Source organism: Rosa chinensis, chromosome 7 (assembly GCF_002994745.2).
Source record: "Rosa chinensis cultivar Old Blush chromosome 7, RchiOBHm-V2, whole genome shotgun sequence".
NCBI classification, from domain to species: domain Eukaryota; kingdom Viridiplantae; phylum Streptophyta; class Magnoliopsida; order Rosales; family Rosaceae; genus Rosa; species Rosa chinensis.
In genome coordinates, this window is record NC_037094.1 from 11,920,153 (window position 1) to 11,934,943 (window position 14,791).

The window sequence follows — 14,791 nt, forward strand, 5'->3', positions numbered from 1 at the left end:
TAGAAACTTTTCATATTAATTCACTCCAAATTGGAGTCATGCACAACCTTTTCATATATAGAAACTTAACAATTTACTCCAAATAGGAGTCATGGCCAAAAGTAAAAGTTTTACACCTTTACCAAAGCCCAATAGCCTTCAACAATAACATTAGCTCCAATTTGTTAACATCATCAGTTCCACTCACCTATCCTAACCAATATGTGGTGCTCTAATTCTCATTCCTTCATGGGATCTTTCGTTGTACAGATCAATGCGGGTCCTGCAACAACATGGCTTCTTGTACAAATTGTCATTGACAACATGAGTATGATAAACCTGATAAGGTGAAGATGAGTAACATTAGCTTCATAGACTTCATCATTTTTAAATGCAAGACAACATTAGCTTCATAGCTTGAAGGTGAAGATGAACAACATTAGCTCCATAACTTACAAACCAACTTTAACATTTTCTCTCTTAGTCTGACCAAAAGTTTCGAAATTGGTAAAATTACAACATCTATACCAAATCCTTACAAATTTTCAATCTTTCCTCTACTTCACACCAATGCATGGTACTCTCCTACTCCAAATCAAAGCTCAGGGCGTACAAATGCATAATTTTTTCCACACTCAACCCATCAATCAACAATGAAACTCCCTCAAAACATACAAACCCAGATGATAAAATGCTTAATACAGATGGAAAATACTAACAATATGCAGAACAAACAAAAGGGTAATCATAACAGACCTGAGAAAACGCATCAACAAAGTAGTCATCTTCAAATTCGATCTATTGCATCAGCAAAACAATTTAGAAGTTATTCCTACAACCTCCCAACAAAACACGCTCAAATCCAATGAATTGAAATACACCCAAATCAAACGAACAACATAACACAAGAAACGAAAACAAAAAGACACATCTCACCAAACTTGGATCGCCACCTCCTAACAAGTCATTGACACAATAACTGATTCTTAAATTTTTCACTATTAGATGGTGAGGGGAAGGAGGAAATTGGGCCAAGAGAGAGAGGGAGATGTGAGGAGTCGAGAGATCGGACTCGGCTTCAGTTCACGACTAGATGATGAGGGGGGGGGGGGGGGGGGGGGGGGGGTCTGATGAGGGGAAGGAGGAAATTGGGTGAAGAGAGAGAGGGAGATGCGAGGAGTCGAGGGGTAGAGATCTTGCTCGATTCAGTGTTGACGTTAAAGAACTATTTGGAGATCGTTAGCGAAGTTATGGCTTTCTGTGTTGTAAGTATTATAGCCCTTAGATTGAACCAGTAACACGTGGCGAGCTGAGAGTGTTATCCAAGCAGATCCTAGCAAAATGAATTCTAGCAGAGAAGCCGAATCCGATGCTAAATGCCCATGTCCAGAAAATGAGAGTGCTTCTTGTATTGTCGGTTCCAATAGTACACCTCAAATAAAGATTTAGAAGAAAAAAAATTTCAAAAATTGACAGCTGTGGGATTTGAACCCACGCCCTTTCGGACCAGAGCCTAAATCTGGCGCCTTAGACCACTCGGCCAAACTGTCACATGTTCAAATGTTCCACGTACAGTAAATTTATTTATTCAGCAGAACTTTTCAAATTCTACCTGCACCGCTCCACTAATGAACCCAACCAAATTTGCCGGCGCCACCCATCGGCCAACAACAAAGAACAACAAGAGAAACCCTCATTCTAAAACTACCAATGTATTTAACAGCGGAGATCTTGCACAGACTCCCAGGCAAATCACTCGTCCAGTGCAAGTACGTGTGCTCGTCTTGGCGTTGCTGGCTCCTAAACCCTCACTTCACCAAACCCCTACTCCCACGAAGACGTGGCTGCCTCTTGATCCGTGGCTTCACCGACCTCACAGACCCTCGCACCAGCGGCACCTTCTTGATCGATCTCGACAAGAAAGACTACTCGAAGCCAAACGTCGAGATTGCACTGAAGCTTCCGAGGGATCCGAACCCCCCACCTGTTGGTTTGATATATCAAATTCCATTACCGGTGAGTCTTTAGCTCTTCCTACAATGCCTACCAAACCGACACGTAAACGGAGCCATATGCAGATAATTTCCGGGCTAGGGTTTTGTCCCTTCCGCCGTGTCTATAAAGTACTGTGTACCTTTCCAATAAAAGGTTCTAGTGATGAAGAGGAGGCAATGGTTTTGACAGTTGGGCTGCGGATCAGTTGGAGAAGCATTGGGCATTATAAAGGCACGGCTGCTGGGAAAACACAAAAGCGTATGATTTATCTGAATGGATCCCTTCACTGGATAAATGATTATGGAAAAAGGACTATTTCGATATGTGCCTTTGATGTTGAGAGAGAGGTGTTCCAACAATTACCATCTTTTACAGTGGGAGCTCCCTTTTTGTGGGACTGTGATCTTGGAGTTTTGAGAGGTTGGCTTTCCCTACTTGTTAACATAAGCACTTCGACTATTTATGGGGACATTAGTTTCTGGGTGATGAACGATTACGGTGTCAAGGAGTCTTGGACCAAATAATGTGAAATTGGAAGCAGAAGATTACTGCCTACCACTCGAGCACTGGCATACACAGAGGAAGGGCAAATATTGAGGTTCCAATATGAAAAACTGCTTGTATATACTAGCGATGGGGGACTGGTGAGGGTTCAAGCTGATGGAATACCATCAAACATTACGAATGCATGTGTCCATATTCCAAGCTTTGTTTCGCTTAATGATATGATCAGGGGTACCGTACTTGGAACTCCGAGGTGCATTATTTATCAAATGTTTGTTATATGTGCAGTGAAATTATATCTAAGTTAACTTCATTGGAGTAATGCTATGCGTTTCTAACTGTTGCAGCTACCAAAGTATTGAGCGTTTATAACTTGCTTGATCATCATTATACTCGCCTCTAAAATAAAAACGGTGAACAACATGCATGCTTGCTTGCATACATTCTATTTGTTGCATACAATTGGATTTTGAAGTACGCGAGAAGTACAGAAGGTAAAATGTGCTCCCGCTTTGTTACTGGGACAATTTCGAGCTATTTCTTTTTTTGGTTTCTGCTCTATTTCTCTTGTTAAGGACTACTGTTTTCTTATTTCCATTGCATAAATATCTCAAAGTGATTTTCGGAAAAGTTCTATTTGTATATGTCCATAGCAGTTTCTTATCACTTTGAGATATTTATGCGATAAAAAGCTTTGCTACAGTTAGCATATGAATCTATTCAAAATAGACTATAAGGCAGAGTACGATTATCTGTTGATGGTGTTTAATGAATGCTTGAGATCCAAGGTTTCATCCAAGTGGATTGCCTATAAATAAAAGGAAAATAAATCCTAGTGAATCATATTACCTTTGCAGCAAGGAAAAAGATAGAGAGCGAGTAGTCACTAATAGAAAAATGGCCTAAGGGAACATATAACATGTGTGCCTTTTGATACCTATAGGGACAAATATGTGTCCCCATTGAGCTATAGAGACATATATCATGTGTGCCTATTGCTAGTGTTTCTATTGCTAAATTGAACACATATCTTAAGTGTCCCCAAATAGAAGAGTAGGTCCCACGGGTCTCTCTACACTACAAATCTGGATTCTGTATCAAGTATTGTACTACACTTGTACAAATACAGCAAAAATATACTCACTCTTAGGGACACTTACATCTGTGCCAATGACCTTTTTTTTTCCCCCGGTTTTCTGACCATAATAGATTCAAATCAATCATGGGCAATTGCAACAGTACAAAAGTACTCCAGTATGCATTAGAAACCATATCAAAGAATAAAAACACTAATCGCAATCCCATTAATGAATAAGTATTTCAATGTTACAATAGAATAAGTAACTATATCCAACTACGAAACTTCAATTCAGTGGATCATTAATACATGAAAAAGCTAAGTACTTCAGCAGCACTTGGTCCAATAGTCCGACCCTCTCCAACATGAGATCAAACTGCACAAGTATGCAAATTATATGATCAAAGCAGCACTTAATATGATGAAACACATACTACTACTATTAACCCGACCATACTACTACACAATTCAGTCAAGGCATGTTTGGAATCATGGTTGCATCCTGAATGAAGCTAATTTGTACATGAATGTTTGATGATCAATATAACTCGTCATCCACCAGACACAAGTGTACAAGCTGTGCAACTTCTGAACAGGTCTAGCATAAATTATAGCATTGAACTAAACTAGCAGGACAAGAGTATGTGGCTTTTCAAGATCACAAATTAATAAAGAAGCTTTTATGCATGTTCCCATTAGCCATCTTAGTAACATGTGAAACCTAAAAAAAAAAAAAATTATAGATCACAACATGAAGCTTACTTTTGAGAAAAATGAGGCACAAAGTTCAGAGGCTCGGTACCATCGAGTTGCAACATAATCCTTCACAGATACAAAAAACCTTAGTCTGTAGCCATTGTCGTTTATAGGCAAATGAAAAACTTCTGACAATAGACATTCTCATATTTGTTTGGTGGCAACTTATAGTAAAAAAATAGCAGATGGGGGCATCGTTGAAAGATACTCGAGCAAGCCCAATGTCTCATATCATTAATTTGCAGTCAGCATTAGCAAGAATATTTTTTGGCATTAAATCTCGATGAAATACATTTGCTGCAAGAAATGCAAAGCAAAATGAATTAAATCACTGAAACTGTAAACACTACTATAATTAGTCCAAAATACCAACCTGTATGAATATACTTTAAACCACGAAGAACCTGGTACAGGAAAAACTGATAATGCTCCTGGGTAAGACCATCATTTGCCTTGATAACCCGGTGAAGGTACGATTCCATCAACTCAAACACAACATAGATATCTCTGAATTTTTGTTGTGAAGAAGGAAGCATAATGTGATTTATTTCAACAATATCAGGATGATGAAGCAGATAAAGAAGCTTGACTTCTCTCAGGGTCCTTGTAGCATTTGAGACATACTCAAAGACACCATTAATCTTCTTGATCGCAACTTTTTCTTCGGTGTGGGTGTTAACCGCAGAACCCACAACACCATAACTTCCTTTCCCAATGACCTCCTGAACTTTGTACTTGCTTGCTGACGCGCCTGAAGCAAGCGCGCAATTTAACCCTGAAAATATCGTTAGTAGTATAAGCAAATAGGGATCGTTCTATCCGGGGATTGAGGGTACACTTGTAATTGTGAAACAAATAAAGAAAAGTATTATTTACAAAAATAAAATAAAGAATATAAATATATACAATTGTATAAACAAATAAAGAATTAAAATAATAAAGTATTATTTACAAAAATAAAAAAAGAATAAATATATACAAGTGAACACAAATAAGGGGGGGTTTAGGATTCTTAAAATTAAAATTAAAATAAATAAAATAAAGAAAACGTAAAAACATATATACAAGGGTGGAACGCAAGGAACAAAGATCAAAACCACATCCATATGCAAGAAATCCAATTACAATTCCTATAGTTGATTTTAAATGTCATGAGAGAGGAGTTGATCATGTGAAACATTCGAAAGCAAATGATTTCCCATATTTTACTTTTCAATGCTAATTAACCTAAGCGAAAGCACCTAGATTAATACTATCAAACATGCAATCAAGCCCTAGAAAGCTAGTCAATCATGACATGTTCAACGCATTAGACATAGAGAAAGGCTATCAACTCAAGTGTACAACTTAGTATGGAAAAGTCCACCTAATTGCAATCCTCTTTAATTAAATTCGGTCTTTGCACAAAACCTTTACTACTTTGATTCAAGTTTACACAAAACGAAAAGTCGATTTCATGTTCTTAAACCTAGCACCAATTATATCAAAATCCTAAGTGTTTGCAACCACATAAGATTAAAATACAAAAGTTTTCTATCATGCAAATTTAATTAAACAAACCCACATAAGCAACATAAAAATCAACATATAGAAATCACAACTTTATCTCAAAACATATAAACGGGCTTTAAACTTTGCCCTTAACATTATTTGTTAACTAGAATTCATAGTTCTACAAATCTAAACAAAGAAAACCAAAAGAAATTACAAGGAAAAAGATAGAATTACACCATGAAGGGAGTGGATGATGAAGAGCTTGAGACGTTGATCTTGAATCTTTAAAGCAAGACTTCACTATCACGGCACAAGGTGGATGATGACGGCTAGGAGGCTTCATGGCTTCTTCTTCTCTTCTTCTCTTTGCTTAAAAATGCAGAAACTTAAAACTAGAGTATGAAGAGAAAAATGGAAAGGAAATGGAGAGACAAAGAAGATGGAATGGATGAAGGAATGTGTGTTATGGATTCAGAAATTGGTCATTGAGAGTGAGAGGAGAAGGTGTTTAAATAGGGAAGAAAAAGAAGAGTGAAATGATGAGATGAAGAAAAATAATGAAAGTGGAGTATGAGAGTGGTTTGTAAAATATGTAAAAGATGAGGTAATGATGAAAGCAAAGCATGAAGGTGAAGAAATGTGGAAGTGATGATGATCTTTTAGGGTAGAAAAATTGTATCCAAGGAAAAAGAAATGCTTTCTTCATATGGGTGGGAAACATGAATATGTGGTGTTGAGCTGTTTTCAGGTCAGTTTCTTCCCCTTTATTCCTTCAATTATTTCTCCATCAAAACTTCAGAATGAGCCTTTGACTTCTTCATAAAAAATGTTCCACTATGAGTGTATATCATCCTCACAAATTTTCAGAGCTTTATTCCATGTGGTTGGGCCGGAAATGCTGCTGGACCTCTTACAGGTCCAGTTTTCCGGTTTTGCTTCTGTAGAAAATTGGGCTGATTGTTTGAAGGTCTTCCACTCTTATTTTTCTCTGGAACTCTTCATAAGAAATGATCATTTGGGTGTCTAGAATGGATCTGGAGAGTTTCAGCCCATTTCGAGTTCATTTGGTCAGGTGGCCGCTCCTTCTTCCTTGCTTGGCTCTGATTCTCCTAGCCGGAGTAAGAAAATATTCAAGGTTGATTTTTTAGTGCATTTTCATTTTTCTCCATCATTTCTAGGTAATTATGGACGTAACACTCATTTCTTCTTCATCTACTCCAATGTACCTAAAAATAGAAATTAAGTTAAAAATCGATTCGTTAAGGAATAACTAAGCAAAATGTGAGGAATTAATATTTAAAATATCACATTAAAATGCGCCTATCAAATTCCCCCACACTTAGCTTTTGCTAGTCCCTTAGCAAAACAAAACAAAAAAAATCCAAAACAGAACAAAGACTTGACAAAAAGCAAGTAAATGACTCTATTGCTCCTAATTGTTGTCTCAGAGACTCCAAACTCATGGCTTTCACGTTAAACACTTAATCAAAATTACAAAGATAATTCCATGGTTAATAAACCTGTGACATTCATATGACTAAGCAAGATATGGAGAACTTAATTTATACAGTGAATGATAGCATGTTTCGAACAAGTCCAATCCAAACTCACAGGGCATACTCTCGATTTTTCTCTCAGAAATGGCTATGCTTAAAAGCTTCACACTCAAGTATATGCAAGAGAACAAATTGTAAGGCAACAAACAGCTTGCATATTTCATCAATAAACACATTTTGTGAAGAATTTTTAAAGACCTCATGAAATGACTAAGTGCACAAATGGACCTAAACCATAAGCTCGACTGCGTAACTGACTCCACTAACCAAAGATTGCCCATCTCAAGGATCAAGTTAGCACTTAAAACAGGTTGTAATGGGGCTAAGCTAGGGTTTTCGAAATGAAGATTAAGGATACAAAAAATCCTAAGGACCGATCAGAGCATATAAGGACCACCTTATGTCATCATTTTTGTAGACCAAATATCATTGTTTTGGGCCAAACCTTCACTCTAACCAACATGGGAATGGACAAAGGCGTAATTTTCAACTTTGAGCCTTCTACAAATTTACAAGTCCAAAACCACACTTCAACATTTTCCCAAGAGTTTTCTTTTCAATTTTTTTCTTCTCTTTTGCCGCTTTTCTTTCTTTCTTTCTTTCCTTTTTTCAAGGCAATTTTTTTTTTTCTTGGATTTTTCCCACCCCACACTTGTCTTTCATCGTCACCCCTACATACTATGTCATGCTCTACTAAGTCCTTAAGACAAGGGTAGAGATATCCTGTACTAAGCTCATGGTAGGGTAGTGAGGGTGATGAAACAAAGGTTTTCAACATAGGCTCAAAGGGGTTCATTCTAAGGAGTCCCACGACGGGCACAATTGGGGACACATGCTTGTTTGGCTATGGTGGTTACCCTAATGCCTTCTATCCTATCCAAGATCAGGGCATATTATGGCATACAAGTTTTGACAGTCACAACAGCCGAGTTCTAGTACTCTCTAGTCCATTAAAATCTATGGCACATGATCATTGGATTTTCAAAGAAAGATGAGGTTTTGCAAATACAGCCATGAAATTCTGAATTTATCAATAAGCACTCGAAAAGAAAGTATTTTAGCTCAACAACTCACTTAGGGTCAAATGAATTAGACTTAATCCTAGCATGCTTAATGAACCAAGTTACAATCCTATCTCAAATCTTCATACAAGCATCACAATGTCGATTAACCACAGAATTCAATTAAGTCCTATTTCGATTGTGAAAACCTTCAGCCATGAATTCAAAGACATGTTCATCCTAGACGTTAAGAGCATCCTAAGACTCAAAAACAAAAACAAAAGCAACGAAATTTTTTTTTAAATTTTGACATTTTTCAAATTTTTTGTATTTTTCAATATATATGACTCAAGATAAAAGTGTAAATCCCTTCCCCCACACTTAAATATTGCATTGTCCTCAATGTAATCAAGAATAAGCATGCAATGAAACACTTAAGCATATAGGGATGAAATTTACGAAAATAACTACTAAAACAAATAAGCAAAAACGAAAAATAAAAGATAAGGATAAAGAAAGCAAATCTGATTTGCATGGGTTGCCTCCCAAGTAGCGCTTGTATTTTACGTCTTGTCAGCCTAGACGTGGTTTCCTCTTGTCCTCAGTTGGTGGAACCTTCAAAGCCTCCCTTTGGGTTTGGAATTGTATTGCTTGGAAACTTACCACTCTCATGAAACTTGGTCATGAAGTCCACCACTTGTCCCATTTGCTTCTTGAGCTCTGCAATGTCCTTGGTATGGTTCTGTTGTCCTTGAAGCAAAGTCCTACGGAAATGCAGACATGGCTTAGTATAGTGTATAAATTTTTTTTTTTTTTAAATTTTATATATATATTTTTTTTAATTTTTTTTTTTTTTTGTAAATAGCTGAATTTAAAAAGACTGAATAAAAGCAGTTTTTATTTTATTTTATTTTTTTAATTTTTATTTATTTATTTATAGGACTAAAAAATAAAAGACAAATATATAAATCCCTTCCCCCACACTTAAATATTGCATTATCTTCAATGTAATCAATTAAAAGCATGCAATGAAATAAGTAAGCATAGATAGAAGACATTTACGAAAACAAATCCTAAAATAAAAACTAAAGAGAAAAATTGAAAAATAAAAAGAAATAGGGAAAGAGAAAGCAAATCTGAATATATTCTGAATTGGGTTGCCTCCCAAGTAGCGCTTGTATTTTACGTCTTGCAGCCAGACGGTACCTACATTAAATAAAGTTAGTAACTATAATTAACAAAGAAATACAAAATAAAACAAGTATAACTATTAATTACAAACTACAAGTATAATTAACAAGTATATTGTACATAAGACACAAGTTAAGTACACAAGTGAGTATAAAACGTGAAAAGTATTTTTACAAGTTTAAAGTGTGAAACAACAAAATAATTTACACGTATAGAGTATTCACAAGTATTTCTTTTATTATAAACATTATTGATATCAAATCAAATTCCAAGCGGTAAATCAAGTGGACGTGCGGCCCAAGTATAGTCGCCTAGACACAAACTCCCTTTCAAATCGTTTGGGCAACCTTACTGAAATGGCCAGGTGGGGGAGGACGAACACGAGAGGAAAAATCCATTTTGGCATGAGCTACTCCCACATAGTGGTTTAGGCCCATTTGCAAGCACTTCTGGATTCAAAAACCCGTCATGAACGTTGTCCCCTTCCTAGACACCATTCCACATAGGCTATACTTACTAAGATGAAAAAGTTCATAAGTGTGAAGACAGTTCAACAAGTGTTAATAAAGGCCGCCCTCAACCTTAAGGGACCTGAGCTAGGTACCAATAAGGGGTTTAGGCCAATATTAACAAAAGAGACTTCACCTATTCCTCTCAATTTACAACCTACAATTAAAATTCGTGTTCAATAATATAAATAAAATTTAAACTAAGTTTTAAACAATTTATATACAACAAATATATACAATAAATGAAACAATTTAGCAAGTGATTTTTCAATCCCCGGCAACGGCGCCAAAAATTGACGCGCCTGAAGCAAGCGCGCAATTTAACCCTGAAAATATCGTTAGTAGTATAAGCAAATAGGGATCGTTCTATCCGGGGATTGAGGGTACACTTGTAATTGTGAAACAAATAAAGAAAAGTATTATTTACAAAAATAAAATAAAGAATATAAATATATACAATTGTATAAACAAATAAAGAATTAAAATAATAAAGTATTATTTACAAAAATAAAAAAAAGAATAAATATATACAAGTGAACACAAATAAGGGGGGGGTTTAGGATTCTTAAAATTAAAATTAAAATAAATAAAATAAAGAAAACGTAAAAACATATATACAAGGGTGGAACGCAAGGAACAAAGATCAAAACCACATCCATATGCAAGAAATCCAATTACAATTCCTATAGTTGATTTTAAATGTCATGAGAGAGGAGTTGATCATGTGAAACATTCGAAAGCAAATGATTTCCCATATTTTACTTTTCAATGCTAATTAACCTAAGCGAAAGCACCTAGATTAATACTATCAAACATGCAATCAAGCCCTAGAAAGCTAGTCAATCATGACATGTTCAACGCATTAGACATAGAGAAAGGCTATCAACTCAAGTGTACAACTTAGTATGGAAAAGTCCACCTAATTGCAATCCTCTTTAATTAAATTCGGTCTTTGCACAAAACCTTTACTACTTTGATTCAAGTTTACACAAAACGAAAAGTCGATTTCATGTTCTTAAACCTAGCACCAATTATATCAAAATCCTAAGTGTTTGCAACCACATAAGATTAAAATACAAAAGTTTTCTATCATGCAAATTTAATTAAACAAACCCACATAAGCAACATAAAAATCAACATATAGAAATCACAACTTTATCTCAAAACATATAAACGGGCTTTAAACTTTGCCCTTAACATTATTTGTTAACTAGAATTCATAGTTCTACAAATCTAAACAAAGAAAACCAAAAGAAATTACAAGGAAAAAGATAGAATTACACCATGAAGGGAGTGGATGATGAAGAGCTTGAGACGTTGATCTTGAATCTTTAAAGCAAGACTTCACTATCACGGCACAAGGTGGATGATGACGGCTAGGAGGCTTCATGGCTTCTTCTTCTCTTCTTCTCTTTGCTTAAAAATGCAGAAACTTAAAACTAGAGTATGAAGAGAAAAATGGAAAGGAAATGGAGAGACAAAGAAGATGGAATGGATGAAGGAATGTGTGTTATGGATTCAGAAATTGGTCATTGAGAGTGAGAGGAGAAGGTGTTTAAATAGGGAAGAAAAAGAAGAGTGAAATGATGAGATGAAGAAAAATAATGAAAGTGGAGTATGAGAGTGGTTTGTAAAATATGTAAAAGATGAGGTAATGATGAAAGCAAAGCATGAAGGTGAAGAAATGTGGAAGTGATGATGATCTTTTAGGGTAGAAAAATTGTATCCAAGGAAAAAGAAATGCTTTCTTCATATGGGTGGGAAACATGAATATGTGGTGTTGAGCTGTTTTCAGGTCAGTTTCTTCCCCTTTATTCCTTCAATTATTTCTCCATCAAAACTTCAGAATGAGCCTTTGACTTCTTCATAAAAAATGTTCCACTATGAGTGTATATCATCCTCACAAATTTTCAGAGCTTTATTCCATGTGGTTGGGCCGGAAATGCTGCTGGACCTCTTACAGGTCCAGTTTTCCGGTTTTGCTTCTGTAGAAAATTGGGCTGATTGTTTGAAGGTCTTCCACTCTTATTTTTCTCTGGAACTCTTCATAAGAAATGATCATTTGGGTGTCTAGAATGGATCTGGAGAGTTTCAGCCCATTTCGAGTTCATTTGGTCAGGTGACCGCTCCTTCTTCCTTGCTTGGCTCTGATTCTCCTAGCCGAAGTAAGAAAATATTCAAGGTTGATTTTTTAGTGCATTTTCATTTTTCTCCATCATTTCTAGGTAATTATGGACGTAACACTCATTTCTTCTTCATCTACTCCAATGTACCTAAAAATAGAAATTAAGTTAAAAATCGATTCGTTAAGGAATAACTAAGCAAAATGTGAGGAATTAACATTTAAAATATCACATTAAAATGCGCCTATCACTTGCCTTTCCATATTATGTGAAGAATTTTGGCTCTAGATTGCTCTTTGCAACAATCAACAACTATCATTTGTAAACAAAAACAAAGAGACTCTTCCATTCTTATAATTTATTACTTTGATCCAAAAATAGTTTAAAAAACACATACTAGCTACTACCAAAATTAATAAAATATGTGGTCATAAGTTGATATAATATCAGACTAAAACAGGGTTAAAGACAGAGTCAAAATAGGCTTAGTTGCTAAAAATGTACATGCCTCCCCATCAAATTTGAAGCTTTATAGAGCAAGGTTCAATTACCCTCAAAATGAAACAGGGTAAAGAAAAATTAGCTTAATTGGGCACAATGTCCATGCCTAACCCATCAAAATTTGAAGCTTTGAATCTTTGATCAGACCAAAAATGAAAAAAAGTTTCAATCTTTGCTAACTTGTATTGGTCCATTTTCATAACTAAGCCAAACAAAAGCCTAAGAAATCAACTAAACCCACCATCAATATTCAACTAAACAAACAATAAGCTATTGAAAACAAACAAAGAACTAAAATAAGATCACGACCTAGATTCTGAAATGCAAAGAAGAATGAGAAAGGCACTTTCTTTTCCATACTATAAGCTTCGTTTAGTTTACTTCCTAGTTCTTAATATAAGCTTAAGAAGTAAGAGCTCCCCATTTGAAATTTGAAATTGAAAATGAATTTGACTACAATACCTCATCATAAGGAGAGCAGTGCTAGCCTTCTTGATAGTAGCTAGCTTCAATGGTACGATGAAACCAACAACCACCACCGAAGAACCCAACTGAAGAATCAAATCGAAGAACTGGACTGAAGAACACAAAAGAAAAATCTAGTGAAGAAACTAATGGAACAACACAACCAAATAACCCAGATTGAACAACCCTTAAACCCAGGCCAGATCCCCTTCAGTTTTCCTAAACCAACCCAGATCTTCAAGTTTTCCACCCCTAACTCATAAGCTACAAATCAAATAACCTAGCTAGAGGCAGAGATGGTTTTGGTCAGGGTTCATTTTTGGGAGATGGCTTTGATCGGGGTTTGTTAAAGAGAGATGTGGCACTGGGAATAGAAGTGGAGAGGGTTTGGGTCGCAATACACACCTCGCAATACACAAGAAATGGGAGAGAGAGAATGAGAGATAAAATACGTATTTCAGTGCGTCCGTGGTATTTTTATCAAATATGGACACTTCATCCGTCCCTTTTCAATGGGGAGAGAGAATGTGGAGATAAAAATGTATTTTTCAGTGCGTATGTGGTATTTTTATCAAATGGGAACGCTTCATCTATCCCTTTTCTAACTATAGGCACACATATCTTCTTCTGTGCCTATTGATCACTTAAAAGGCACACATCCTTCATCTGTCCCTATTCTATGTGTCCCCTTAGGCCTTTTTGCTAGTAGTGAGTCCTATATGATAGAGAGCTCCACAATTTCCCTAGCTAGTCCTATACAATACATAGGACATATAGCACTTGTCTAGTACCTATTTAATGTTGGAAAAGAGATAGAATTGTTTGTCTCTTCCAACATCTACTTTAGGTGAGTAAAAAAGCCATTTCATATTGATTCAAATAAGTATTTATAGCTTTCATTACTTACTGAAGTTTGTGCGCAATGGTCTTTAGTAATCCTACATTCATAGATTTCTTGTCTCTAGCATTTGGTGGGGTGGCCATTGGCCTTTGCACACGGACCTTCATGTCTATGTGAGGGTTTTCTATGTGACCCACTCATATTTCAAATTCTCATTTGTTTTTCACTATCAAATTAAAATCAGTTTGATTTTTTTTTGTCTTTTTTGGGACAAGAAAATCAGTGTGAATTGAGACTGAAAATCTGAAATATGTTGTAGAGAAACTGAATTTGAGAGGAATTTTCTGTGTATTCTCATTGATAATAGGGGCCTCTTTATATAGAGGATTACAATGCATAGAATCTCAATCATACAAGGAAAGTAATTCTACATTGATTAGGATTCTAGATCCTTCTAATTAAATCCTATTACCACTAGGTCAAGTAACCTAGAGTTTGGGCTAAACACAAATTAGGTTTTCCTTCAACACTCCCCCTTGTGTTGCCCAAACGCGGTGCTTCTCTCGTTGCCTCATTAAAAACCTTGCCGAGTAACAAAAACCCAGTGGGACAAAAATAACCTCGGTCGAAGGGGAAAAAGAGCACAACACACCCTTCACGATTCGAGACAAACATGTAGACATCTCCCCCTGATGTCTGCGCCTCCCCCTGATGTCTGCGATCATGGGAGTTCAGATAATTTCTGCAAGCCAATTCTTGCCACATGTTTCTCGAACGTGGTATTGGGCAATGACTTAG

General features: G+C 36.0%; 1 protein-coding gene, 1 non-coding gene and 1 pseudogene across 2 annotated transcripts; 1 reads left to right on the plus strand and 2 right to left on the minus strand.

Annotated features, from left to right (window-relative positions):
• Positions 1-1,449: 1,449 nt before the first annotated feature.
• On the minus strand, positions 1,450-1,529 carry TRNAL-UAG. Its single transcript has one exon. It is a non-coding gene; the product is annotated as a tRNA-Leu (tRNA).
• A 78-nt stretch (positions 1,530-1,607) lies between these two features.
• On the plus strand, positions 1,608-2,498 carry LOC112177408 (F-box protein At3g07870-like). Its single transcript, XM_024315701.1, has one exon. It carries the CDS (start codon positions 1,608-1,610, stop codon positions 2,496-2,498), a length of 891 nt encoding a protein of 296 aa, XP_024171469.1.
• A 1,645-nt stretch (positions 2,499-4,143) lies between these two features.
• On the minus strand, positions 4,144-14,160 carry LOC112177409 (annotated as a pseudogene).
• Positions 14,161-14,791: the final 631 nt, after the last annotated feature.